Genomic DNA, 23583 nt, shown 5'->3' with positions numbered 1-23583 from the left:
GCTGTACAGTCTCTCGCTCTCTTAGGCAGCGAAACCGTGAGCAGCGGGCGAACTCACATGGTGAATTTCGCCAGCAGGCTGTCAACTGAAACGTCAAAACCATTTGTTTACGTCTGCAGCGTACCGAAGTGCGATTCCCATACGAAAGGCTAATAAAAAGGCAAAGTTTATTGTTATTTTACGAAAACTAGCTAAACGTTTCGTGCATTTGGAAACATTTGAAGTGTGCTGTGTACACATAACGCGCATGAGCGTTACCAAACATCCGAAAAGCAGCTCCGAATCGCGGTAACCCCGTTTGCTCGTTTGTTTACATTGTGTTTGTTGTGTTGTGTGAATTAGTGCGCTGTGTTTTTTCAACTTTGCACGATGGATACCGAGCCGAAAGAACTTTCCATGGAGGAAATAAGAAAATTTATGGTGCTGAATAACTATAAGCTCACCAACCACACGCTGGTGAAGCACTTCCGCAGCTTTCTCACGAACAAAGATACCCAAGGTACGTGCCACAGGTACAAACACTTGTTGATTCATCGGTTTGTGCGTGAACGAAACCTTGATAAACCGATGTCTGTGTGTGTGCTAAGGTGTTATCGTGCTTTTGTGTATTAATTTTCAAACTTATTACATTCTTTCTATCGCCACAGATGAAGCTCGACGACGGTTCAAGGAATATGTCAACAAAATTGCATCGGTAAAGCACGAGGGTAACGAGAAGTACCTCGTTCTGCGGCGCAAGTACTACAATGGCATTCCTCCGGAAGATGCTGGCACCGAATCGCAGCCTATGAGTCCGGCGTCGCGGTCCTACGGTTTGCTTGGGTCCGATAGTGAAGCTTCCCCGCTGCGGCAGCCCCCACCGTACCGTCCGCCCCCGGTGGTGTCTCCAGACACGGTGTCGTACCAAGGCAGTCCGCGCGGCAGTGTCGCTCTTAATCGGCGCAACAGCTCCGATTACGTACGCAGTGGGTCGGAAATAAGCTTCGGCAGTGAGTTTGCAAGTGTAGACAGTAGGAAAGTGAATCCGTTGCTTGTGCGCAGTAACAGCAACGACACACGCTCACTTCCGGATGGTGGTCGTAAGCCGAGCGTGGACATGATGGTGCCATATGATGACGGAGCTCCCCCAGCCATCCCACCCCGTAAGCGGGTAAGTGAATCGGGAGGCAGTATTGCATCGAACTCGCGCCAAAATTCGGTCGATGAGAGGTCCACAGGATCAGTGAGTGATACTAGAAGTGAAAATAAGGAAAATGTTGCCTCTACTGAACCGGAGGAGAAGGGAGTGGTTGCATCGGAAGAGAACAAGCTAAGTGTGAAAGAAAAGATGATGAAGTTTAACCGATTCGCATCGGAAGAAGAGGCCAAGATTCCATCACCGATTGGGAAGAAGAAACCGGACAAGGTAAGTGTTTCCCAGGAAAATGGAAATGTTTCATAAATTACTTCTTTTAATCAAATATTGGGGTCCATTTCGATTTAGTAATAGAAACACTTGCTTAAAATGTATTTGATTTCACGCATAATTTGTTTAAAAATGCACGTTAAATCATCATAAGGTGACCATACATGGTAGATCTAAAACTAACCCTCCTGTATTTCACAAACTGTATTCACACGATGGCCTTACTGCTTCCAGTCCAACGAGAACCTTTCTGCCCGCTAGAAGAAAAAAAAAACATGAACGCAAATATATGTACAAGCGTGTTAAAAATGTTAATAATGCCAACTAGCTGGTGGTAAAACATTCAATAATAATATCAATTTTTCAAAAGCCCAAAATCTCGTCCCCCGGTGAGAAAATGGCATTTCGACGGCGTTCCTATTTCAGCAGTGACGCTGCATCTTTATTTGTAGTTCCTTTCTTCCCTGCAGCGCTCACGGCTGGCCGTACTGTTCCCGTGTCGTGCCCAGACGCTGTGCGTGTGACCCTTTTCGTCACCTTGCTTGCCAAGGCGATCTTGTCGACTACTTTGCAAAGCCCTCCGGGGTTGATGATGGACGGACAAAAAGAAGCGCAACAATGGGACGAAGCACCAGCTAGAAGAAAACAAATAAGCTTACGAAGCTGTCAAAACTATAAATTATTACTAGTGTTGTGGTCGCTTCCAAAACCGCCCCGCCACACGCCGCGCCCTGTGAACCTTGCCCCATCCTGTCACGACTATCCCCCGGATGCCACGGACCTGTTTTCGATCGGCTGCCCTATCGCTTCGATAGCGATTGTTTGGCCATACGAGCTCACGATTAATTTCTATTTAATTGAATACGATTTATTGATTTTCAATTATGCTGCTCGAAATAGCGGGGCGAGGCGATCCATTTAGCGGACCGTAGCTAAATCGGGTAGCGTCCGAATACCTACCTCGTCGAAAACATCAATCGACCTCCCAATGGGAAGAGGCGTGTGTGTGTCATTCGCTTATTCGTCTCGTCCCTTCCAAATAGCGTGGAAGTAACCCGTGCGCTGGCTCTAGGGTGGAAATGATCGGTTAACTCTCTTTCTCTCTAACTTAGTAAGGTATTGAGCATCTCTCTCATTCGCGCTCCTTCCGCAGGTCTTGTAGGTTCGATTGCTAGCCTGTAATTAATAACTATGGAAGAGTTTAATTATTTGATAAAATCATTCTGCTCGATCGCAGCTCGATTCGATCTTCTGTGCAGGAATTCATCACCAATCCTGTTCGTGCCTTCCTTCTGTTATCACCTCTACCGTCGACAGCGCGCAGCACCGTGATTGGAACCGCAAGTTGTTGGCCCCGTCCTCGGGGCCTAATTTATCATTCCCAAGCCCCAGCCAAATGTAAACTATTTCATCGCGCAGGTCATCGCCTGCATGGTGTGTTCGACGAATCTATGCGCCCCGCGGAAGAAAAGTTGCACCGTCACCGCTTGGGGATTAAACGGTTTCACGATAGTCCACACAGGATGTATTATTTTATGTTTCGAGCGACTCACAAATATCAGCTGGAGACAAATTATGTAGATGCTGCGGTGCTACAACACCCCACCGCGTGCAATTGTGTCTTCGATCGTGTTTCGATCGATTGATCGATCGTTAGCGCTGCTGTGGCCCGGCGATCTAGGCGGAGGCAAATCCGTGCGAAAACTGCCCCGTCATCGCGTGCTTTCATTTTGGACTACTCCAAACATGTGTCCGATCATTTAGGCGCGATAAAAGGATGGCATCAAAATGATTGTTTTACGACGCATGCATTAATCTTAACAATAGAAAAATGTTTTACAACCAAACACCGTAGTAATGAAACACGTTTGCTAGCCAAAAACGGGTTGACCACTTTGAAACATGGTTTGCAAAAATTGTTCGACGATTCGCCAGAGAGTTTAGTTTCTACTTGGTTTTTACTTGATCACGTAATAATAGAAGCCCATAGTGCTGTGTCAGTCAGAAATACTTATGCCAAACCTAGTAGAAGAAAATTTCCATAGTAAATACATATTCTATCTGCCGTATAATTTAAAAATAAAAGAATTTTGCACACGATTTTAATAACGAGAATCGCTGAAAACAAATAATTCATCGATTTATTAGAAATATAGCGACAATTAAATCGCTATTGTTTAGAATTATTTATGATGATCATCCAATCATGATTATCATCCAATACAAAACAAAATCTTATAAAGAACGTAAACATATAAATTAAACAAACACTTGGATATATGTTGAGTCCCTTACGCATACGCCTGTCAAGGGTACAACAATTACTGATAAAACAATAGTTTGAGCATCTATTTAGCTTATTCTTTCGATTACTTTTTTCCTTTTTACAAATTTTTATGAATACAGGAATTTCAGCGTTTTATTTGAAATAATCTGCATTTTGTACAACCTAACAAATTAAACTACTGAACGTGACTCTTCCCACAACTTCCCAGAATGATATACTTCCGCATAGACCTCGTTAGGTTTAAAGTAAGCAATACTGTCCTAGGAACATTTTGTGGTGCAACAAATCACGTAAAGAAAGCAAATGGAACCACCGAATGTATCTAACCAAGCACAGAAGTTGTGAATGAAATCATCAGTAGCAAACCCCCGTTCTGAACACATCCGTAGTGAATGCGTATGTTTATTGGTTTTTGTATATTTCCATTCATAAAACTCGCCAAAGCTACAATCAAAGAGCCCGAAGGTTGCCCAAACTCCCAAGGCTGGTCGCCATTGATGAGTGGCGCCACATTCTCGCCATTGCCTGTGTGTGTGTTGGGGGGCATCAATCAAAAACGCACCGAAGCTCACCGCGCAAAGGTCTTCTAATTAGCAGCAGCCGAACAAATAAAATGCCCTTTTAGTGACGATAGCCAACCGGGCCGGAATCGGGGCCATTGATCGCTTCAGTTGCCCGGTTGTTGCCACTATTCTCCTTACTCTGTCGAATGAGCCCCAAAGCACAGCAAAACGGGGTGCGCGCAGTGCTGATGCTGTTGAATGAGCCCAATTGCATCGGGAATGGGACTTTAAACTAACTTAATTTCGGCTACTTAAGGACGGTTTATTTTTCCGTTTCATTGAAATAAAATGTATCTCTTCCTGGTTCGTGTGAGTGTGTGTGTGTCCGCTCCCTGGTGGCTCGTTTGCAGGTGAACGGAACGTTCTGTAAGGAAGAAGATAATGACTGTGTTTTCTCCGGAAATCTTGGGATGTTCTCGTTCCATCGTCACTATCGTGTGTGTACACAGAGGAAGTGTTTTCATCATCATCATCATCATCATCATTATCATCATCATCGTGGTCATCAGGTTAGGAGTAGCATTCGGTGCGTGGCACAGTATTTGACGTGTGCGTCCATTTGCCGTTAGGCGTTTGGCAGATTAACTCATTTGCCTTGACTTGGATCGTTTATGCCAAATGAGAGCCTTTTGCGTTTGCACGTTGTCTTTAGAGTAATGTTGCATGGCCACACAGCGCGATACCGATGGATAATTTCGATCTGCGCTTTCTTGTGGTGTCAATGCAGAAATACTACTGCCGATGCGCACACAATCACACACACACTCATGGAGCAGCACGCCAGCAGCACATACGGTTTCTAGACAGTGTGAGCCCCTTTCCCTTCTGCGTGGCAAGGACAGAAAACGCGCGAGGGTGGCACACGGAGTGCAGGTTTCGACCACCGCCGGTAATAATATTTCGTGTGGCCTTTCACCTGAAAGTTCTTCAATCTTTCGACGTAATTGCATGTCCAGTCTCAATTATGTCAATTACAAATGATTTCGAATTTACATGAACTAATTGCGATTGTAAACACGGTGCAAAACAAATGCTTCCTCTCTCGGAAGAGCGCTCTGCAGGACCAGGACGCGGACGCGGTAAGCCAGACACATACACGAGAACGAGCGGACGGGGGAGGACCTTTTCCGTAGCGCGTAAATGTGTGCCAGCGCCAGATTCCTTCTTGACAGTGTTGTTGCAGCTGCCATATGGGAGGTATCCGCTCAGTGTACTGCAAGTTTGCTTTAAGGCACGTGAACTTGTCCCGTCCCGGGGGCGCTCATCACCCGACGTCGGCAGGGATGTTTTTGTTTAGGTTGCGTTTTTGTTTTCTTTATTTTTTACTCGCATGCGTTCTACGTGCATGCGTGAAGTGTCAATGCAAGTTTGCTACAAACGAGAGATGTCTGTTTGCTGTGTGTTGACGAGCTGCCGAAGCCTACGGGAAGTTTCATGCAGCTTGTGCCGATGATGCCGTCATATGCAGTTGATCCTCAGCGATGGGTACAGCTCAAGGATCGATTCTGCACCACTCCATAGCCAGCGGGCAAAAATACATATATTGACGCGTTCCTTGAAAAACCAACTGGACTGACGAGATGAATGTGAAGGGAATGCAAAACTTGAACGAAGCGGGAAACATACAGTCAATCCCAGTCCTTTACGTTGGTCTGGTTCTGTTTTGCTTGGCTGCTTGGTTTTAGCCTTTCGTTTTGAATCGGTGGGAAGCACGGGAGAGAAATCATTCAAGATCTGGGCAGACGTAACTGGTGCGACGGTTGATAAGATTTTGCCTGTTTCTGTGTTTGGTCCTCCTTTCACGTCTCATTTTTAGTGCTTTAGCCCGGGGAGCTCTTTTCGCTCATCGATTTAATGATGTGGTCGTTATTGCGCGTTTAATTTCGTATTCGAAATACTGAATTCATTAGTTGATGATTTTAATGATAGGCATTATAAAAACGTATTAAAATGTTTGCAGCTAAAGTTTTACGGTAATTTTTGGAAGGATCTGGCGCACTGTGCTCAGGCATACTTCCAATGGTTCAATAGGCAATGAAGCGAAAAGAGGGGTTTACGTGCTTTGTAAGAATGCGCATACTTTACTTTCCAACGTGAGTAGAAAATAAGATGGTAACAGTTAGAGTGTTGATAATATTCCATTTTTTTGCACATACGCTGGGGCAAAAGTGCTGAATGCTAAATACAATTTAAAACGAGGATAATCGAAAGTCGTAACAGAAATTGTACGCATGGTGGAATATTCCTTGAAAAGAAGGTGAAAGTGTCATAAAAAAAGGAAATTTCCAAGGATTGTAAAATTGTACACAAATTTCAACTTTTTACGTCCGATAGAGAAAGCGAAAAGTAAAACAAAACTTTTGTTTCGGTCATAAACCTATGAGGCATCACAACTTTGCTCCAGTGCAGGTTTATGAGTGTAACTTTGTTTTCGACGAAATTGAGGAAAGGCATGAGTCTTAACATTGGAATTAAAATCAGGAAATTCAAAGACGGCATAAAACGAGGGTAAATTTTCCGCAAACGTTACGACACTGGGTCTGTTGAAAGTGTGGATAACATGCAAATAGGTAACCTGTCGATTCGTAACAATTTAATGGGAAAGATTTGGTTGAGCTACACGAAATGTGTGCAAGTCCTACGTCCTACGATGGCAAAACGTAGCTGACAACAAACAATCTAAAAAGGAGTCGATCGACTAGATCTCGCGACGGAAAAATTGGTACGGAGGAAAAGCGGTGACGTCCTGTTGTAGCGCCGTCAGCTGGGTTGTCACATCAACAGCTGGGAACAGTTGGAGCAAAAGGAACGCGCGAAGCCTATGGTAATTTTTCTTGTTGGGTTGTATTTAAATTTAAATAAAATGAATTCATCATGCAACGCCAGCGCGGGGAAGGTCTGGCATGGGGGTTCTCGGGGTGCGTTCATGAGATGCGGAAAATCGGACGCGATGTTGCTCAGATGGAAGCATTTAAGTCGGTGGATACTTGAACACGAACGACTGAAACTGAGCGCTAGAACAGAACAGTGTGTCCATGTCACGCTGCAGCTCATTATTAAAGGGATTGTCTCCGAGCCAGGGCCTAACCACGGCGTCTATTTAGCAATGAGTGTAAAGAGACAAAACGGAGAATTCCGAGGGAAAATTCAGTTGCTGGTCGATGGTCATGGGTTGCATTGTGAAGGTCTAGCGACTGGTAAGGGGAAAGACGGACAAGAGGTAAACCGGCGGAGGAACCATGGTTAATTGCTATTGTATATTGTTGCGTTGTTTCATCGTCAAGAAAATGTTAGCATGTCACACGAAATCGGGAAAATTCGGAACAGCTGTGATTTCCACCGTGGTCGTCGTCGTTGTCGTCTACACTTTGCCTGTCCGAACCCATGAGCGAACCGATCTGCCTGAATCGCTGTCAACTGCTCGTGCCCTCCCTGGGCCCGTTGATGGGTGATGAATTCATCGGTTTATTTTTAGGTATCAACACCGTCATCATCCGCAACGGCGCTGCCAGCTTAGCGTGGATCGGTTCCATTCCGGGCAGTACGCGTTGAAGTATCGTGTCTTATGAATTATAGCCTCATTTTCGACATACTCGGCACACGGTGTCGTTGTTTGGTCGTGGGTGCGCGCTTCATCGCTTCTTGAGTAAACAACAATTGACACGAGTCTGTCAATAGTTTGAGGAAATTATGTCATTTGTTACAGCCCTGCGCCTTGCTTCCCTTCCTCGGATGCGGATGGTGGCGTGCTCCCTCCGTCACAGCAGCACAGCTCGTGTTACGAGGGAGATTTTCCCGTGGATTTTTATTCGACCCCGGACCCGGATAATAGCAGCAAGACACTTGGGCCGCGCTTGATTCGTGACATGGTTCCCATCCGGATGGGTGATGCGCGTGAAGGATGCGACACATGACTTTCGGGATCATGCCGGCCCACCCGGTAAGCTGCAATGGCGGTGGCCATTTAAGGTCCCAGGGCCATGGTCTCATTTTCTTCGTTTGATGAAAAATTATCCACTTTGGATTTGTTTTTCCCAACACCACCGACGTCCCTTCCATCGCGCTGCTGTCAGGGAGCGCGATCCATGTTGGAGATCTATTTAAAAACTACAAATATTTGTCTTTCGTGTGCGTTACAATATCCATCAAATCTCAACGCGAAAGGCATTTGCTTTGTGTGTGAGTATGTGACCATTAGAGCGTCATGTTTTGCTATTGTAGCTTTTTCAAAACAAAGCTATTTCAGTGCCATTCAAGGAATCTAGGGCATATGATTGAAGTGTTGTGAGGTGTTGTGTTGTGATAAAACTTAAAATTATATTTAAATAATAATATAAAAAATCCATCGAGCAAGAATTTGCATGAAATTAAATATCATCATTAGTTGTGAAACATTTGTGAGAGTTGCTGTTTTGACTTAACATAATTATACATAAAGTTTGTTCAAAATAGTTTTTCTTAACCGCATAAAATGTCTTTACAAACAGCTCCAGGATTCAAACGAACAAATCAGCTTGTCGCAAAATGTGGAGACGAATTTTTAAAGCCATACACATTGCTCTCCCTATCTGGTATGTAGCTCTATTTGTTTGTCGCTTGGTCCGTTAACTCCCGATAGTGCTGCCTGACTCCGCAGGGAGAACAATAGCATGCCGCACACAAATCGGCTTACTATCTGATGTTTTCGTTATGAACGACGATTATAAAATGTTGCACAAACACACAGGATGCAGGTTTCCTCCAACTACACGACACTTGACAAACGGAATCCTCTCCCTCGTGCCAAAATAAACCGCCTCCAGTGCTGGCTCCTTCCTGTTGCAAAAGAGGTTATTTTAGGACATCCTTGCTACAGTGACAATATTAACGCTGCTTTCCCTGCTGCATGTGCCGGTGTCTCCAGACGACGCTAGATGACGTTGCCAGGCAGGAAAAGTGCGGCAGCCTGGAAGGAAAGAAACGATCCTACACGATCTTGTGAGTGTGTGTTTGGGAGGGTTGAAGGTATGTTTGCAGCAAATAAGTTTAATACCGTCAACTATATATGCAAATTGCACCGAGCACATACAGCACTGCAACAGTCGGCTCGAGTGTAGAAGGACGAGGTGGCATGGAAAGGGGGCAGTTTTTGCTATAGTACAAGCTACTAGCGTGTGGACTAGAGTTGCGTGGAAAAACTAGCTATAAGTAGCGTAATGGGACAAGGCCCATTTGGGAATGGGAAAACCGACGAACGTTTTCTCGTGGTAAGCTGACAAAGGAGAGTTGTACAACTTTAGACTCTAGTGTCTGTGGTTGAATGTGAGCACATCAAGGGGTATGGTTGAAGTGGATTGAGGCAACAAAAGCACACAAACTCCTCCTGTTCACCCTAGTCGCTCCGCTGGCTGACGTGTGCTCGTGTGCCTTGGAGACATTGAAACCGGAAACAAGCCAAAAGTGGCACGGACTCCACACGCTCCGGTGAACGGAAATGGTTGAAATAACTGAACCCTGCCCTGATACATGATGATTCGATTCAAGCGAACCGTCCCTGATTGAGCCCTCAATTCACGCACGCACCGCATTCAGCGTCTGTGAGCGAATCCTTGCGGGTAAACTATTGTGCAAAAGTTCAAGTGTCTATTATCGACTGCTGGTGAAACGGTACAACCACACGGCAAACATTCTGTAGCGCGTGGCGCATTATCTGGAGGGGTATCGGCTTTCGACAGGGCGAGTCAAAATTGGCTGGGAATTAAGTCAAACTGCTAGGACTGCTACTGTTGTAGTTCTTGTGGCGCAAATATCGGAGGCACCGAGTCATCGCACTCGAGATGCACTACACGGTTTTTGGATGCACTTAATTGTGCTGTTTATTATCATCATGATTTTAAATAAAATGCAAAACATCCCGGCAAGCGCATGAGTGTTGCGTTGGCGATGAAGTTTGGCCGACTTGCCGCGAATAACGAACGTAAAGAGACACTTGAGAGATGGGTCTTCTTCCATCCCTAGCAGTCAACCGAAAAACAAGGATATTTCGGTAATATTTTGTGCCCTCTCCAGCTGGCATCACGAGTGCCGCACGAGTGGTGGATAATGAGCTTACCATTTACACGACTGGCTGGCGGGAAATAGTTACACAGTAGGGATGAGCTCATTTTCCCATACCTGTCGGAGTGGTGGTTTCACAAAAATTGGAATAAATTAATTGATAGAGGAAAACATGTTGGCACACTTATTGCCAGCGGTCATCTAGAAGCTTGGGATAAGCTGGCAACCCGGAAGTGCACACTTGAATATTGCCTCGAGGGAAGTGTGATGATATGGGAAGTGGGTGATTGTTCAAGTGCACCAGGACCTTGCGCCTCCAATTAGAGACTGTGGAAGTGTATTGTGTGGTTTGTGCGGTAATAAAAAGCACACAACGGGATCATTTAACCAGGGAGTACTTTAAGGGTTTGTTTAACAAATAGATAACCGAAAGGGAAATTGTAACCATTTTGTGATGGTCTTCTACATCTATATTCAATCTACGTTGTAATACATTCGGCACATACAATTTATGAGGTTTTTCTTGTAGTATGCAATTATTTTAAACAAAACGTTGCATACATAAGGAAATGATTGGTAATTGATAGCACACCTAACAAATATCTAGAATCATTAAATGACCAATGCTCCGCAGTATTGAGCATCTTTTAAAGCTAGTTTTATCTTCCATTCAGGTAACAACATGCCTTCTGCATAGAGTCACTGTTTCTGCACATAAACACATAAAAGAAAGGGTTCAAGTTTATATTTCTCTTTTTAAAAAACCGTGCTTTAGAGCGGCAAACATTATTGCGCAGAAATGTTTAGCGGTTAATTAACCACAATCAGTTAAAGATCATTTAACTCATCCTCCGCGGGCTCCGGCTTCATGGATTGTTGAGCCGTGCGATTACGCCGGTGTGCGTGTTTGCCTTTGTAATTGTAGTTTGGCTTGTGAAAATCTGGTGTCAAGCAGCCGGGGACCCGGGAAGTTTTGCCAGGAGCCCATCAAACGAGACCATTTGCCTTCGCAGTGCACTCGGCGGTGCGGTTCTCGGTGTGCGTTTTACCGCCCCGCTCGAGCTCGCTCGTTTGAGAGGGTTTTGGATGTTTGGACTGCGGCTGCCGGGGTACGCAGTTGCGACGAAAAGGCCCCCAGGAGGGTTTACGAGGCCGAGCCCGAGCCCGTTCGATTGGTCTGTGTACATCGTTATGCACACACAAACGCGCCCGGGCACACAAACGATGCTAACTGCAGTTAATTTATATTCCGCGAAAATTAATTTTCGTTTCCACGCGGACGCCATAATTTAAATGCAATGTGTGTAATTAGTAGGCCATGTTTTTATTCACGCATGTTGGGTAAAATTTACATTTTTTGCACATGTAGGATAATTTATAGATAGATGAGTGTTGCCAGTACGACCAGGGTGTGGGCCATCTATGTCTCCAGACACATACTCACACATATTTGCAGACGTTAGAACGCAGGGGAGGGGGCAGGGAAGAAGGATCGCCCAGCTTTGCGCGCATTCCCCTATTTGGAGAAGTTTTAGAAATGGAGTATTTGATTTGAATCTTATCGTGTGTTTCGAGATGTGTGCCTAGTGGAAGGGCTAGGGAGGCTGAAATGAAGTAGATAACTCTTGGTAATTGTTAACGATTGTCAAAGTTTACCAAACGTTTTACAACAAGTGCTACGATTATCCGAACTCAGAATTTTACTCCGAAAGCCGGTAAATGAATGAGTCCGAAGACAATTAACGAGTTTTCTTCGATTTGCATAGATTATGTAAATTTTAGGTGGCCCGGGAGGCAAAGGAAGGTAGGCACGATGGAAGGATGTGTATTAAATTTGACAGATAGTGTAGCGTACGCTGTTGAGGGTGCCGCACTACCCGGCTCAATATCCGATGTATGCAAATTAACCCTCTTTGACTTAATCAACGCACTTCTTCGTACGGATTGAAAGTCCGGTACACGCACTCATTCCACGGTGCTGGAAGTGCACATCTGTGGAAGTTCGACGGAACCATGATGCGTCGGCGAGCACCACTGCAGAGGGATTGCTTGTTATAAAGCAACAAAAGAAACTAGCCAAATAAACACAGGACAAACACGACAGCGATATGTGTTGCTCTCCCTGATTGGAAGCCGATCTCGCGCAGAAGAGGGATGATCCGGGTTTGCCGGGATCCGGGCATCGGCACAATCTCCATCCTACCTGGTCCGAGCACGCGGATTGGTAGTAGAGCGGTTGATTATCCAGCCGAAATATATTCATCCACCATTTCCCTGGAGTGGCTGGAGTGTAGGACTGTTGTGTAGCAAAGGGAAGCAAACACAGTAAAGGTCTAGTGTTTTTCAGTGCCTAACGGATGATGGCTGTTGTGGAAAATTGCCCGGCAATGGCTACCCTTGCCACCGTGCAGTGGTACATGGTACGGGATGAATGGATAGGGCGGTGGAGGATGTTTCACTTTTCCAAAAACATAGTACATTTTGATGAAATATTTGCCAGAATATAGCTACAAAAGGTGCAAGAAACTGAGGCTGGGCTTTAGATCATCATAGATTACATCTCATCGTAGAATACTGACGGTTGGTTATTTCTGGCTTCTGGTGTGTACATACTGGGTCATTAAAAAGATCGAAGGTATGGATTGTTTTGATGGAAAATGTTGCCTAATGTTTGCTCTAGTAAGTGGGTAACTGTACTGTCAATTCCAAACAATGTAAGTAAAGTCAATTCCACAAAATGTTATAATGATTGGAAACTGTAAATATTTCTATAAATAGATTGATAAATTTCCTTTTGCATTGGTATTAAATGATAAATTGCTTCTTTTCTTACTCGTTTTATTGCATTGTAAGCATTATCTTAATAATGAGTTGTGATAAACAGTAAACTGCAAAAATCAGAACCAAGCGAACATTGCTCAAATTCTGCAAATGTTGGCTACTTTTCATCAGTATCGTCGTACCGTCGAATGTGGCATACCTTAAAAAGCACTCAGTGTTTTAACCCCTGTGCTGCTGCAAGGAAACGGTGGTGGTGTATGCCAACGGTGATGATGGTGATGATGATGGTAACGGAACTGTAGTCATTCACCCGAACATGCTCTTCATTAGTCCCCGCGGTCATATTGCCACCACACGACGGGGTTCGATGAAGAACGGTCGTCCACCATGGCAGTAGTGCTGGGACGATCTCGGTAAGAATGCGAAGTGGGAGGCGGGTCTGGGGTGCAGGTGGTGCTCAACCATGCTGCGCCTGTCATGAAAAGGAATTACATTGTGGATACCTTTGTCTAATGAACTGGCGTACACTTTCCACACCTTCACCTGCAACATTTCGGTAACATTCGTCTTGGTTGGTACGCTACGCAGCGCAGGATAGTCATCTGAAGGTGGAGATACACCTAGGACGGCCCACTAGCGCTAGCTGCCTGCTGCTGCTGCTGCTCCTGCAGATGATGAGGATGGAAAGCGCTGCGCATGCCATATACGCCGTACAGCACATCAAACGGATGGACGGTGATGACGAGTCCGTCAGGTGTACCGGGAAAGAACTGAGCAAGACAACATCGACATTCCCTTTTTGTATGCACGAGTACAATATGGTATTGTGAAATGAAGCGTGTTTGCTGGGGTGAACTGTAGTAGGCAGCCGTCGAGTGTCCTTCCATGGCCGAAAACTTTTACTATGACTGTAATGAACGATATTTGGAAGTTTCCAATATATACATCGTTGTACCGGTATAAAGTTAAACACGACCATACGGTGAACATGGTTCCATCAATAGGAACGTATTTTTCGACGATGGTGGTAACGGTGTGCCACTCTTTCGGTTGGAAAGAGCAATGTCATTTTCCGTCGTGATGATAGTTGCTGTTTACTAGGTGTACCGTTTTGCAACAGCTACATGTTGTTCCTTAGAATTACGTTTCAAACATAAAGTAGGATGTGTTCATTTGGTCAGCAAAGTTTGACTAGTGCATTTTTTTTGTTTTTTTTTACATGTTAGCTTTTTTATTAAAAAAAAAGTTATGCTGTGCATGTAACTGAGAAGTTAGTATAACTATAATTAAATATCTAGTACACAATTGTATGCATTTATGAACAACTCTGTTCAAGTCAATTGTTGAATGTAAAAATGGAATATCAATTGTTGAATGTACACCTCCTGTTTCTGTAAAATGACATAAAACAGAAATATCCAAAACACCCATAAACCAGTGAACAAGCAAACAAACAATCAAACTGACCAATATCTTAATGACTTTACATGTGCTATGGTCAACCTTCCCGGATGATGAGATGACCGTGTTGACGACTGCGCCGGTGATAATTTGAAGCGATGTGCTGATTTCCTTAGCCCCGAAGCTGCATCGCGGATCGAGCGCGTTGTAGAGAGCGAGCTAATAATATTCAACTTTTTATGGTTATTGCTGCCATTTCGTGTAAACGCACCGGAGAGGGAGCAAAAAAAACGGCGATATAAAAACCAAAACCCTAGCCGCACATGTTTAAACCCTGGAACCTTCTGCAATTGATTTACAATTTGTCGACGTATGCAAATGAAACGATACTTTTGCGAGCCAGTGCGAGATGTGAACACGTAACGTTTTGCATTGCTTTGCATTTGGTTTAAATGAGAGTTTCTTTTTTTTCTTTTTTGTTACGGGTTTGTTTTGTCGAACTTATCTCAACAGTTTTGTTGAATGGTTGTTGTATCTGTTTACTGCAGCAAATCTGTTGCGCGAAGTTTGTTTTGATTTATGTATGATAATTTCCACTTGCCAAGAATATGCACGTGTTTACTCAACTTGTTCATGACGAGTGTGTGTGGTACTGATCTTTTATTTTTATTTTTATTTTTTGATTTACAGAATGCCGAGGAAACACTCAATACCGAAAACTTGGTAAGTGGGGAGGAAACCAATGTGCATGGTGCTCACATAAACACGCTAACCGACGCGTTTTCGATATGTGTGTTGTTTTACCTTAAATAGATGCAGCATCCAAATGCCAAGGAATGGTTAATAGCTGCAGCAAAATCTGACTATCAGCTGCTGGCGAAACTGTCCACCGAGCATCCCAATCTGGTTAAACTGCAGGTAAGTGCAGACACGATCCTAGGCAATAAAACACGCCCGCCCAGCTACCCTGTTTAGGTCGATACCAATCAATTTCAATTGTCCATTTGCCGTGATACAAAAGAAGGGTATATTTGGTGCGTGCGTCTGTACGGGGTTTGTCATTCGCCGCGATACGCTTCGATTCGATGCGACGGACGAGGGAGTGCATTAAAACGGTACCGCGTTTACCGACCTGCATGAATGAATCAACCGTGCACCGTGTTCAATTTAAATTTGTCACAAGCATTTTAATTTATCGAATGGAAATGATATAGTATATCTGCTAGTGAAGCAATTAGCGCGTAGGTGAATGAGGTAATTGTTTCATGGTAAACAGGACTGAGATTGAAGAATACAGCAGCGTGTTTAAATAATCATTATTCCAAAAGTTTTTAGATTTATAATGCAATTTTAATGCCGTAATGTTCAAATAAGTATCTCTTTAATGTGATAAATTGTACCTTTTTTGTAGTACTTGCAGTACTTATAGTACTTCATGTAGTATGTACTACAGCATTAGTAGCAAACTTAGTCACAAAACATGGTAAAAATGACGATATGCTCTAATGTTCAATCTGTTTGCGGTTCGTAAAAATCATTCACGCATTACTGCATACCGCAAAGCCATCTCATTCGCATCCTTTTCTCATGCATGTACGTCACCACTGTTGACATAAATGAACTCTTCTGGTTCAATCGACCGCTCTTGACGCAAAGTGATCAATCCGTTGACAGAACAATGAAAGGTGCATCGCATGGACGGATATTTATGGAGATCGCACATAATAATTCTGACAATTCTTTAACCCATAGAATTATGTATCCGTACAAGATAAAATAGAGATCATTCTGTCAAAAGAATTTGTAACAGAAAATATGGAATAACTTTAATATTTTAAATATTTTGGAAATTATTCTACTCTGAATTATTCTATCGAAATTTTAATCTGATAATCTGTTACAAATACATGCTAATACACAACATCAACCTTTCGCTTTTTCCATGTGTAAGTCATCGTTTACGTGTTCATGAATAGTGCTCCTTAGAGAACCCCATTTTGATGAGCTCGGTTGACGTTAACTCCTTTCTCTCGCCGCACGTCGTCAATGTCACACAAATTGGGCCGTAAATATCTTCTACCGCATTTCGAAAAACCGCCCAAAAGTAAAACAAAAACAAAATGATGTGAATTTCATTCCCGGCCTTTCTTTCAGATTGGTTTGTCACTCAAATACGGTAGGACGGGACAAGCTGCCGAGAGAGATAGTTAACAGCTCGGTCGGAGCTGTTTAGCTAAGGCCGCGACCAAATGATTCCCATGCCGTATCCGAATCGTAAATTAACCGTGCGTGTCTCACGTCCTCGACGGTAGCGCTGCTGTGCCTCATTTCTCGGCTATAATGCCGTTCTTTCGAGCGCGTCTTCAATATGGGCCGCTAAAGAAGTGCCTGATCGTTGTTGAGTGACGTCTGTAACGATAGGTCCGTGAAATAATGCAACCCCACACACGGCCGTGCCAGGCAGCCTGTGGACACTTCCGTAATTTAGGAACTCTTGCCAGCCAACGGCTACTGGCCCTCAAGCAAGACTCCTCACTTGATGGCAATGAAAACCATTTAGAACTGTTGCGGTGTTGCTATAGCATTCCACCGTTGCTGTTGTAGAAAGTGTGAGTGGAAAGTACATGCGACAAACTGAATAAAACACTCTAATTTAGAACGAGAAAGAGAAAAGCAAATTTATCATTCGTTTACAACGATCTGCAGTAACGATCGCACCGGATTATGGGCGGGTTGGAAGTATACGTATCTCCTCCGCGTGAAGAAATGTTTCTTGAGGGGACATATTTTTAAAACAAACATCAGTGATGCATTATTAGCGCCTCCACCCTCACGACCAAAGGAGTCGGTGTACCGTCGTCACACGACAGTGCGAGTGAATGAGTTATGGGAAAAAGGGTGCTGCATGATGAGAGACTGAATTGTAATGATGAATAATTTTAGTGTGGAAGGTGAATCCGAAGATTACCCCTTTTGAAAACAAACTCTACCACTTTGACGTGTGCCCTCCAGGGGAAGATTCGGTGGATAATTAATGCATTCTTAGGCAAATTATTAGTACGAACATAAAAGTGTTCTTGTCGCGTTGGGCTTCTGAGTTTTGAAGGATGACAGCTTGGCTTGAAGCAAAACGTAGGAGCTATTGTGAAATTAGTACGTACATGGCGGATACATTCGGCGTCTATTTGCGCTTCCTGTGCCATCGTAATTCTGGAAACAGGAAGAGGGAGGTAGAACAACTTCGAGACTGAGCTATTTCGACGCGATTGTTTTTAATGTACACAAACATAACTACTAGGTAAGTATTTAAAGGATCACTTTTCGTTCTGCTCCCGTCGAGACTCATCGAGAGCAAAGGATGCAAACGGTGATGATTGATGCCGTTGGTGTCACTTGCTAGAAATTTGACGGCATCGAACTGTGGCCGATTCTACGGCTCCGCTGACAGCGTGTCGGAAGGCTGGTGATAATATGAAACGTTAGAAAACACATTAGGACACAATCATTACAAAATGGTTCTTTCAGCAGTGCTTGTTACCGTTCTGCTCCAGATGGGATAGACCGGCAGCCGTCGAGCCGGCCGGACTCGTTACGTCGTCCTTCAGCTGTCCCGGGTGGCGTCCAGTCTCGCGCACCAGCTTGCCAGATCCGAGCACCGTCTGTGATGCCAACCGGTAGGCCAAATCTCTCGGCAATCCCATGCGTACCGCACCGTCAGCTAATGCCTCAATCATTACAAACACGTACGCTGGTCCGCTGCCCGATAGTGCCGTGATGGGATCCATCATAGCTTCCGACACCTCCTCGCAGGTTCCCACGGCCTGGAAAAGGGCCTGCGTTACCTTGCAATCGTCATCTGTGGCGGCCGATCCGCGAACGTACACGGAAGCACCGGCTCGTACCAGAGCAGGCGTGTTTGGCATCACGCGGATCACGCGCGCCTTAGACTCCAGCGACTAATGTAGAACGCAAAAGTAAGCAAAACAGAGCATGCATGTTATCAGCGATCGGTTCGATTGATTTTTCGGTGGCTTATCATGCAGTCATGCAAAAGGAAAATAATCACACATTTTCTAGCTCCCGCAAAGTAACGCCCATCGCGATCGATATGAATAGTTTACCAGCGCTAGCGGGACGGACGGCTTCCAGCACGCTCGAGACGACTGTGGGTTTGACGGAGATGAAGATGATCTCGGAACCGCTCACCACCGGCAGGTTCTCGACGTATGTCTTGGCTCCAAATGCTTTGAACGCCTCTATGTTGGCGTGGTCAGAGGGATGGAAACTAGCCGTCATGCTTTCGCCTCGTGTCAATCCTGAAAAGCACAATATTTGCAAGTCGTAGGTAATTGCTGTTGGTATGTAACTACGATGATAATGAAAAGATGCAGGTATTTCGAAACAAGGCATCACAACGGTACCAACATGTCACAACATCATAGATACGAATCACATTTCACACCGATAAATCATCCAAATCTTATCACTAATTTATGGATTGAAATCTTTCGTCTGTTGTTGTTTGCAGAAACCTTTTATTTACACATGATTATGAAACAATACGCGTGATGCCCGGGTCTTATCATTAACTGCGTTGTAGATGATGGCACATACACCTCACTTAACAACAAATCTGAAATATAATTCACAAAGTTGATATATAGCTCACCAGCAGAAATAAAACCATTAGCCATAGCTTGAGCCATCTTTCCTCCACCAAGAAACCCTAATTTTAATAATTTACTCATTTCTGTACACTGCGCTGCGGAAATAAATTTGCTGTGCTCTAGCGGAACTCACTCTACAAACTAGCGTTAGTTTTGTAGACATCAACAACACTCCCGGCCAGAGAGTGGCCATGATGATAGTGCTGTTGAAATCAATGTTACGAAACGAGGCCGATTTCCGATTGCCAATGCTTGCTGATAAGCCGTCTGCATCTTTGAACTGATATGATGCTGTCCGGTCAATGCAGGTCCACAGGCCTCCGAGAATCTTATCAACGCCGTACCGGTTAAACCAGCAGGCTTCAGACCCACGGAGCGTCTTGCTACCGGCAGCAGCAACAACAGTGAGTGAAACCATTAGCATCTGCCACACACCACCTCGGTGTTTGGTGTGAAACTTTTGTGCCAAGCGTGTGCGTGTGAATTTAAGGCACCCTGGAGCAATTAAGCGAAATGGCATGGTGGGTGTGCTGGTACCGGAATCCGTCCAAGATCGTAAAGTATCTTCCACCGCAACACGATGCTGCCCCGGCCTGCCGCCTAATAGGTGCGCGGTACTATGCAAAAGGGTAACAGCTGGAGTTGGCGCACTTAAGGGGATTTACACCCACATTTTGTTTAATTTAGTTTATATTATACCGCACGAACTTAATTTAAGTGTAAACGCACGCATATGCTGCTGTGACATGTTTTTAAATGAAACATAAATAAAGCTACCCCTTCGCAATTGTGCAGCGTTAACTGGTTACATCTATGAAGACATTAAATCTCGGCACTCCTGGGATCTTGGTGCGAACTGTGTGGTAGCACGTAAATAATGTTTCGACTCGGTTTGGTTGCAAATGAAACCATATCACGAGAGCATCATGAATGGGCATTGATTAAAGTATTCGGTTTTGCTTAATCAACACGCATGCTAAAGCGCTGAAAAAAGCTAATATATTTGTTTGTAACTTTTGTACAAACTCATACCAATTTACATGTGTTCCCAAGTGCACGGACATTCTGAAGGATCACAACACTCTATCGCATTTCTGAAAACGACCTCTCGTAACTCGATCATCTTCATAACGCCCCTTTTTGTGTTAAAATGTGATACGCGTTTGCGGCGCTTGTCATTGTCAGCAGGATCATCATTACCAGGCGTAATCTTTAGCCGTTCGAACTTTGTGCGCAGAACGCTAGACGGAAGCATCTGTTTACAAACATGTTGCACAATCCCTGCAGCCAAAACCGTATAATGCTTATGCCGCTAAATGCATTACCGATACGGACCACTTAAGCTTGAAGATCCGTCCTCATCGCTCATTCCTGGAACGCTGTGATTATGCCCAGCATTCGTCCTTTACTGGAAGCTAGAGAACATTATGTACAGCGAAATGGTGTAGGCTGAACGTGTCGGTGCACTTGAACTGTGCGAGTGCCTCATGCGAGGGTTAACTAGCACTTGAGAGGTTCTTATTTATGGGAAAAATGGAACAAGCGTGTCTCATGTAATTGAAGATATTTTTCTTGGAACCTGACGATACTGTTGTTCCAATTTAGGGATCGATCCGTAGAGGTCATTCAAAGATAGTTGCATGCTAATTAGAATTCTGTGCCAGAATGTGCAGCCAGAAACAATTGTATTGAATTATTAGTAAAGACTTTTTCACTGCTGTATCAATCAATTGAAAGCTATACAATCAATATCAACGAATTAGACTATGCATCATTTATAATTGTGTTAGGAATTATCTTCCTAAGATTTAGGTTTCTAAGGTCTTCGAGATTAACACACGCAGAAATAAAATAGATTATTATTACTTACAAGTTGTACTTATGTTATTTAGGTACTAGCTAATATTTGTAAATTATTGAAATGAATGCTTGAAATTGAAACCTCTTGAAATATAACACTCTAGTTAGAAAGGAAAAAAGCTATTCAATAACTTGCAACACTCGCTGTCTAGTGTTGCATTAACATCCTTAAGGCGCCCGTATCCTAAAATGCGTCATATGACACAGTTGGAGGCTCAACAGAACGGAAAGAAAAATCCAAGAAAACCAACCGAGCAAGTGGTGTGTTACATCACATCTTCCACTTCAGTGAAGTGTAAGGTTCAACAGGCAAAACCAAGAAGTGTCTCAGCTCTAAAACCTTTCCACCGCATTTCGGTGTGTCCACCACTTGAGAGGTATGAAAAATGGACCACAGCCTCTCAGCCCGTCCTGTTTGCACTTCTCGTCCCTTGCAAAGCGTTGGAACCCGCAGCGTTCTATGGAAAAGAAATGAAATAATTGTTGGAAGTGTTGCACTGCTTGCCTAAGCAAAGAACAAATCCGTGACAGGGTCGTCGTGTAGCATCCCCATACTCCTATTTATCCGTTGGCACCGATTCCATGTCGTACGCAGAGGCTCGCGTAGGCTCACGGCTTCTTCCGAGGCGCCGAAATTGTATTTGAAATACATACCTTAGCAGTGGCAATGCCTGCCACTGCCACGGCAACTGTACGGAAAGAGTGCATCATCTATAAAGCATAACATTAGCATACGAAAGGAATGTCATGTTAATATGGTTATTTCTCGGTATTTATAATATACGAGTGGCGCTTATTAAAATTTTCCTTCGCAGAAACTGCACCATTCGGGCATTGGAAGACGGGCGGCCTACCTAGTGTGCCGCGTGTCTGTCGTGTTGTGTCATTCGTCCTCGCCCGAGCCCTGATTGTATTCCGCCTTACGGGCGTATTGGGCGGAGGGACTGTGGTATGTGGAAACAGCACATTTTTAATATCCACGTACCTACACGTTAGGTCATATGTTTTGCCGTATCACTTGTACAACAAATAGACGTTGTCGTCGAGTTCACTTGACTGGGAAGAAGTTTGGGCAAAAAAGATATATACATGTGTGTAGGACAGAACAAGTAAAGAGGCTTTGTTGTGCTATGCTGCTATGGCTTCCAACGATGCCCCGCGCGGCAACATGATCCCGTGAAGTAGACGTCAGCTAACACAATGTGCTTACGATCATTAAGCTGGCGCGTTTATTCGTACGAAGTGCTGGCGCTTATGATGAGTACATTAAAATTCATATTCATCTTTTACCAGCTTCTTTCCGAATTGCTTTCTTTCCTCCCAAACCCCACGGCTGTGTAAAAGTCAGTGCAGTTCGTCCATGCGATTGGCCCAGTAACGTCAGAGTTGTCTGGCAAACGACTGAGCGTCGTCGTTGGGCTGTAGCTGTAGAAGCGGGAGATTAAAGCAAGGAGAGGGTTGCAGGCACTCAGTAATGTCCGTACATAAATGTTTATTACGAGCTGTGTTTAATATTATCAAAAATTATTAAATGCCTACAGCATGGTTTAATGTTCTCTTTCATTCAGCATAAGCCACGGTGGTACGGGACGGATTTGAAGTCCCTTCTCGGAAGTCCCGTTTGGTAAACATCTCGTAGTGTTCATTAAGGGGACAGATTTTTCCATTTTGTTAAACGGGTGTCAGGGAAGCAGGGCATGTTCCTTACCGAGCAGTTTAATGTTTTCTGCAAAGTGATAAAAGTAAAATTTGGCCACGTATGGTATATTTTTAAATTTATTCCTGTCAGTGAAACGCATTTTCTTTGGTTTATTTTTTTACGTTGCAACATTCAAACATTCATGAGCATAATTAAAATAATTGGTTTGTTCATAAATATCATAAAGATAACAAACATATTGAGATAATTGGTATGAGATGTTGGATGATGTGCCCAATGTTCTAATTGATATTAAGTAACTAAAACGATCAGCAAAAATGCAGTTCATGATTCCTCAATTTTGTTATGCCATATAAAATTTGCAATCAAACTTCGATGTCATACATATGTTGGATTTATTTTATTTATTGAATAAGAAGTCGTTAATTTAATATCCATGTGCAGATTTCTAAAAACATCATCACAGGATGTATTTGAGTTTACGTAAATTTAGAGTTATTTTCGTTCGTACTTTTTCTTTTTTTTTAGTCCATTTTCAATAAAAGTTCTTGTACGTGTTGAGCAATTTATATCTGTAAGCACTTTTCTATACAAATAAATTGGTCACCTTCAGCATCCGGTTTTAGCAGAAGAAAAATTAAAAACATGGGCTTTGTAGCCGCGCTACCTCGGCTACAGCAAGCGACCAATCGCTGCTATCGTTCTAGTGAAAGTACCGGCAAAATATCCCGGGGACAGTTCTATAAAAAGAGCACTATGTGACGTTGTGTTCGGGTGGCTTGGCACAATCGAGAAACATTGTACGACAGAAATTGGTATCGGAAGCAGTAGGTAATGAATTAGTTTTTCGGCCACGCCGTAAACATGTTAATAGATATTAGGGTGTCAGACGTGTGACAGCTTCCTACCAATCTTGTGGAAAA

At 43.8% G+C, this 23583-nt stretch overlaps 2 protein-coding genes across 2 annotated transcripts in view; one reads left to right on the top strand and one right to left on the bottom strand.

The window, feature by feature from the left end:
* The first annotated feature begins 90 nt into the window (after positions 1-90).
* The window catches only part of LOC125906405 (ankyrin repeat domain-containing protein SOWAHB-like), a 53707-nt gene continuing 30214 nt past the window's right edge, over positions 91-23583 (top strand). Inside the window, exons 1-4 of the mRNA XM_049605011.1 lie at positions 91-499; positions 648-1405; positions 15164-15196; positions 15287-15391. Coding sequence (XP_049460968.1) covers positions 370-499; positions 648-1405; positions 15164-15196; positions 15287-15391 — 1026 coding nt within the window. The 5' untranslated portion in view covers positions 91-369. The remainder of the gene's footprint in view (positions 500-647; positions 1406-15163; positions 15197-15286; positions 15392-23583) is intronic.
* Positions 17722-19345, bottom strand: LOC120948237 (uncharacterized). The gene is made up of 4 exons (XM_040364361.2): positions 19143-19345; positions 18542-18789; positions 18012-18429; positions 17722-17933 (listed from the first exon to the last, which is right to left on the bottom strand). Exons 1-4 carry the CDS (start codon positions 19219-19221, stop codon positions 17863-17865), a joined length of 816 nt encoding a protein of 271 aa, XP_040220295.1. The 5' UTR covers positions 19222-19345; the 3' UTR covers positions 17722-17862.

The sequence above is a fragment of the Anopheles coluzzii genome, chromosome 2 (assembly GCF_943734685.1).
Source record: "Anopheles coluzzii chromosome 2, AcolN3, whole genome shotgun sequence".
NCBI lineage: Eukaryota > Metazoa > Arthropoda > Insecta > Diptera > Culicidae > Anopheles > Anopheles coluzzii.
This window is presented reverse-complemented; position numbering and strand designations above follow the sequence as displayed.

Coding starts and splice junctions, on each gene's coding strand:
- LOC120948237 (XM_040364361.2), bottom strand. CDS start 19,221: ATGAGTAAATTATTAAAATTAGGGTTTCTTGGTGGAGGAAAGATGGCT. Junction 18,790..19,142: donor TAATGGTTTTATTTCTGCTG/GTGAGCTATATA, acceptor TGTGCTTTTCAG/GATTGACACGAGGCGAAAGC. Junction 18,430..18,541: donor CTTTGCGGGAGCTAGAAAAT/GTGTGATTATTT, acceptor GTTCTACATTAG/TCGCTGGAGTCTAAGGCGCG.